Source organism: Abrus precatorius, unplaced genomic scaffold, assembly GCF_003935025.1.
Source record: "Abrus precatorius isolate BTA unplaced genomic scaffold, Abrus_2018 Scaffold11, whole genome shotgun sequence".
NCBI classification, from domain to species: Eukaryota; Viridiplantae; Streptophyta; class Magnoliopsida; order Fabales; family Fabaceae; genus Abrus; species Abrus precatorius.
The window spans coordinates 10,898,519-10,903,541 of NW_020874303.1; the positions used below are offsets into that span (position 1 = coordinate 10,898,519).

Here is a 5,023-nt window from a genome sequence, read left to right on the forward strand (position 1 = left end):
TTAAAATTGGGAATTTACTCCAATGATAAATCTTAAAGTGTTCTGAAACTGATAAAATGAAATCTGATTTCTTCAATTTCTACAGATACATGTTCAATGCTTCAAAAGTTTATTTCTTCCGTCTAAACTCTGGCCTCTATCAATCTTTCAATTAACCAGAGTAGAGGGGGCATATTCTCTCCATTGAATTACAAAAAAAAAAAAAAAAAAACACAAAAAGTGAGGACTATACAATTTGACCCTTTTTTCAGTTTCAAACTCCTATTTAAAAAAATATATATTAATAAAAAATAAATACGATCTTGTGCAGTGGTACTGTCAGTCCAGAAGATACAATATCCATCCCTAATATAAAACCTCATTCCAATTATAGAATGTCTATCAATTTCAATTATATATCAAAGTGATAGAACTCATTCACAAAAAAGAAATTTACCAATGCTTCGAAATTTTCAAAATATCTTTCAATTGTATTTTCTCACAATAGTAATCCTAAAAGCAATGACAACAAAATTAAAAGTTTTAAAAATAAAAGAAAGTTAAATCATAGATAAAATACGTAAGATGGACGGTGGAATTCATATGTTAGCCTACTATTTCTTGTCGGCTTGTACAAAGTAATAACTTTTATTTTACCCACGTGGAAAGCTAATATCTCAGTAGCAGCTAAAATCTAGCAAAGCAAGATGGATCCTATTAAAAGAAAAAAAAAAACACATTTGCCCTTTAACAGTGAACCAGTGATGACAAATGGAAATACAATCAAAATCTTAGATTGCACAATTTGTTCAATACATTATTAAAAATATTATATACTGAGGATTAGAACGTGCCCACATTGGTGTTGAAAAAAATGATGAACGACATCCTTAACTCATGAGTTACTAAGGAGAATGTTTGCTAAACGTGGACCCGACAAAAAAAAACCGTAAATTTAAGCTTAAAAATACACTTAATTTAAGCCTCTAAATAAAAAGAAACACTGTAAAATCATGAAAATATTGTCCAATAAAGTGAGAAGTTGAAAACCCAAAATTTGAGCATATATTATTTATAAATGAACCGAATCTAATACACTCTAAATGTTTAATTAGTTTAGAAGAAATTTTTTAAGTCTTATAAGTGTGAAATCTTAATACATTCCCTTCACTCATAAAATTAGACATCTGAAACATGAAATTTACAAAATTAAATATCTACACAAGTGACCTAATGTAATAATTTTCTTGCTTAATTAATTACTATTTCTAAAAATTTGTTTTCTAAATGTCAAAATATTTTTATTTTTAATATAATTATTTTTTAAACTTTTATTTATTTTATCTGTTAACGATCATGTACTTGTCAAAAATTAAAGAATTTAATGGGACCAATAATTAATATTTAAAGAGAAAAAAAATAATGATATTTAAAATGATATTAACATAAGTTAAAAATGTTAAGCACACACCTACGTATAGGGAAAAAAAAAAAAGATAATTTATATTTTACCTCCCTGTTTTTTATTTACTTTCTATATTTATTTGGTCAATACAAATTATTTTGAGAGCAGAAACGAGTGATGTAACAAAAGAAGTACAAGAGAGTTTAATGATATGAAAATGTAAGAAATAAATTAAGAAAGCGCAAAACTATACGAGGTTACCCTAAAAAAAATTACAAGCTTCAAGCCTTCATATGTTGCGAGAACAAGCCTCACTTTGGAACTAGCTTTAAAAAATTTCTAATTCTGCAAATCTAACGCAGGTGAAGGATATATTTTGACCCAATGAATAATGGGTAAATTATCTATTTTATTTACAAAACGTTACCGACGTGAAACTCTATAAAAAAATTGCAGAATATTTCGTATGGAAATTATAATAGGAAAGAAGTTATTCTCCTTACTTAATCCATATTGCTCTCTTTTCCACATCCTTAGCTGTTTCATGGCTGGTTGAAGATGATTTGCAATCAAACCATGGCCCCTTCTTGGTATTCATAGTTATTTAAGAAGCTAGCGTTTAACAGTGTCAATAATTTAAACAAGTAAATAAATAATTTACATTATTACTTTAGAAAATATTAAATATAATTTATGCTTTCTAGATAGTGAATACTTTTACTTCTTTGTATTTTATGTTTCATTTATTAAAATATTTTTCTGATAACACATGTTAAAAAAAAAAAAGTCTAAAAAAAGAAGGTATATCAAAATACACATTATACAATCTATTACAATTGAGCATGTATGCGAAATTAACTACATGAGAAGTCACTTCAATTTTCGTTTTCCAATTTAATTTCACATTGAGCTTTCCCCATCATGTTCAATTTCTGAGGCCCCTTCATCCTCTTCTTGCATGCAATCAATGTCAATAGCACCGTGGCCATGGCCAAAGGCCTTTATGTGATCTTTTAGAGATCTTTTGTGTTTGAAATCAGACCCACATAAGCAATACCAAATTTTGCCACAGTTCTTCTCATGTGTCCGCCAGTCACCTTTCACTGCAAATGCTTTGTCACATTTTCTACACATGTAGGGTTTTATGCCATGCTTTCTCTTATAATGCGTTTGAAGAGTCCTGAAATCCTTGAGGGGCCTTGCTCTTGGGTGGTCAATGTTGTGCTTGCAACCTGGGGCACAACAAAAGCATGGAAGCCTCAACATAGCTGATGGTTGTGTCCCTTTTAGAGAATCAGGCCCCTTTCTATATTGTGATCCATGTCCCCACATATGCATCTGCAAAGTAATGGGAAATTTAATATATGTATTCTAATGAGTTTAATTTTGATATACAACGTAAATTATAAATAAAAAAGAGTGAACCAATTAAAAGAATACCAATTATATAATTTTTAAAATAATTATTATTGGATGATAGTATAAAAATTATTCACGTTATTAGAGTACTAGCTCTAATAATGAAATTCATTGATACATGTACAAAAAGAGAGAACCAAATTATGAGCTCTTTCACCGTCAGACTTGGCACATTCTCAGTTTTGAGATTTAAATAACTTGCAGCCAAACAGATATCAAACAACCAGAAATTTGAAACTAGCTCCCCATTCCCACCATCAAAAGAAAAGTTCTTAAGAAAGGTAAATAAGATAATGAGAAAGAGAAAGAGAAAGAGAAAGAGAAAGAGTGATATATTAATTTATGAAAGTGCCATGGATGTTTCATTAATCAGCTTCAACTTTCAAACTGCCCTTGAAATCACAAGGTAAAATACTATTATATTAATTAACTAGCAAAATCAAAACAAATGCCAAACAGAAGGATCAAATAATAATATTTCTAGTTTCCACCCCAAGATGGCGTATAGCGCAGCAACCGGAAGCTTTTACAATTTGCACAAAATAGTTACTGGCACGAATATTAACGAGGCTTTCTCAATTCTACAAAAATTAAATCATGGGGTAGAGGAGTGGCTCGTTATTCTCGAGACATTTCAGGTGATTCGATGTATGAATCTTCTCCTAGACTTGGCTTTGGACGTTTTTACTGTGCTTTTAACAATAGTGAACTCACACTTATGATAAATAACATCCAAATCCTGAAAATAGCACTTTGATTAATAATTTCATAAATTTAGACAGCGCAACACAATATTAATTCTGGGCTACATGAATACAGAAGGAACATTAATTCAAACACACAATATCTTTTGAAAAAACAAATGCAATCCTTAATCAAAGTTCTGAGTCTAATACCAAAAAGCTAGTCACGTTCACACACACAAAGATCCAAAACACCATGCAAAAGAATAGATAAGAACACCAAATGAGGAAACACCGCAGGCCTCACCTGTGCCAATATTATTGTGAAAATGTTTTCGAAAATTGGTGACTTTACATTTAAAAAAAAAAAAACACACACACACACACGCACAAGAAATACAGAAGTACTGTATGTAAAGTTTCCAGGATTTTCTTTTTACATTTTTTTATGTATAAAGATTACAAGGAAATTAAAAAAAATAACATATTTCCATACCTGAAGATTATTATATCTGTTGAAAGTCTTAGAGCACACAGAACATGAGAACTGAGTAGGACCAATAAGAATCTGAGAAGGGGAGGGAATCCAATACTGAACCTTGTTTAATCTATCCAAAGGGTGTCCAGAAATAACATTCACTTCCCCCTTTTCACCCATTTGTGCACAAGTTGACATCTCCCTTGATCCCAGAAGATCAGAAGCAGCCATGCTAGGAAGCCCTATGCTCAGTGCTACTGTCACAGCTTCATCATCAACCTCTTCAGTACTAGTCATCAAAAGGCTCTCATCTTTGTCCTTTTTCTTCTCCCCTTCCTCTTCAACAGCGCTAGTACTGTTTGAGGGTTCATTTTCCTTCTGATTTGTGAGGCTTATGTTGTTTATGAGAGGAAGGGCTTCTCTGAGAGGAGGGGAAGAAGGAGGAGCTAACAAAGATGAAGGTTCGGATTGAATGGAAAAGGTGTTGTCGTTTGAGTATGGAAAAGGGTAGGAAGAGAATAGGTTGGATTGAGAATTAGTGAAAGAAGTGTAGTGAGAATGAAGGGGCATGAAGTTGAAGCATCCACTGTATAAATTGGACTGAGGATCTGTCATAGTGAAATCCTTAGAAGGTTTGGATCTTTGGCCAGTTGTAAGATTAGAGTGATATATAAATATATTGCGCGCATGTGAAGAGAGAGAAAGGGAGAGGGACTTAAATCATTTCTTCTAATTTCTTTTTGTCTTATTTCTTGTTATCTTAATTAAAAAATTGTATAATTAAGTAATATTTTTCCTAATTAATAGTTTTGTATTTATTCTTTTTCTATTGATTAAAAGACTATTTTATAGTTAAAAATATAATTTTTCCCAATTGTTATTTTTTATTTAGTGTTATATTTTAGTTGAGTGAAAGAAAAGTTATAAAAAATGCACAAGTGATTTGGTGTGCGTAAAAGCTATGCTAAATACACTATTCAAGTTGGATATAACTGTTATAAATAATAAAATTTAACTTCTAAATATTTAATATAATTAAATTTATTGAGATTTAAATTT

General features: G+C 30.6%; 1 protein-coding gene across 1 annotated transcript; it reads right to left on the bottom strand.

The window, feature by feature from the left end:
* Positions 1-2,284: 2,284 nt before the first annotated feature.
* Positions 2,285-4,579, bottom strand: LOC113856420 (zinc finger protein WIP2-like). The gene is made up of 2 exons (XM_027488219.1): positions 3,983-4,579; positions 2,285-2,722 (listed from the first exon to the last, which is right to left on the bottom strand). The coding sequence occupies exons 1-2, from the start codon at positions 4,577-4,579 to the stop codon at positions 2,285-2,287; spliced, it is 1,035 nt and encodes a 344-aa protein (XP_027344020.1).
* Positions 4,580-5,023: the final 444 nt, after the last annotated feature.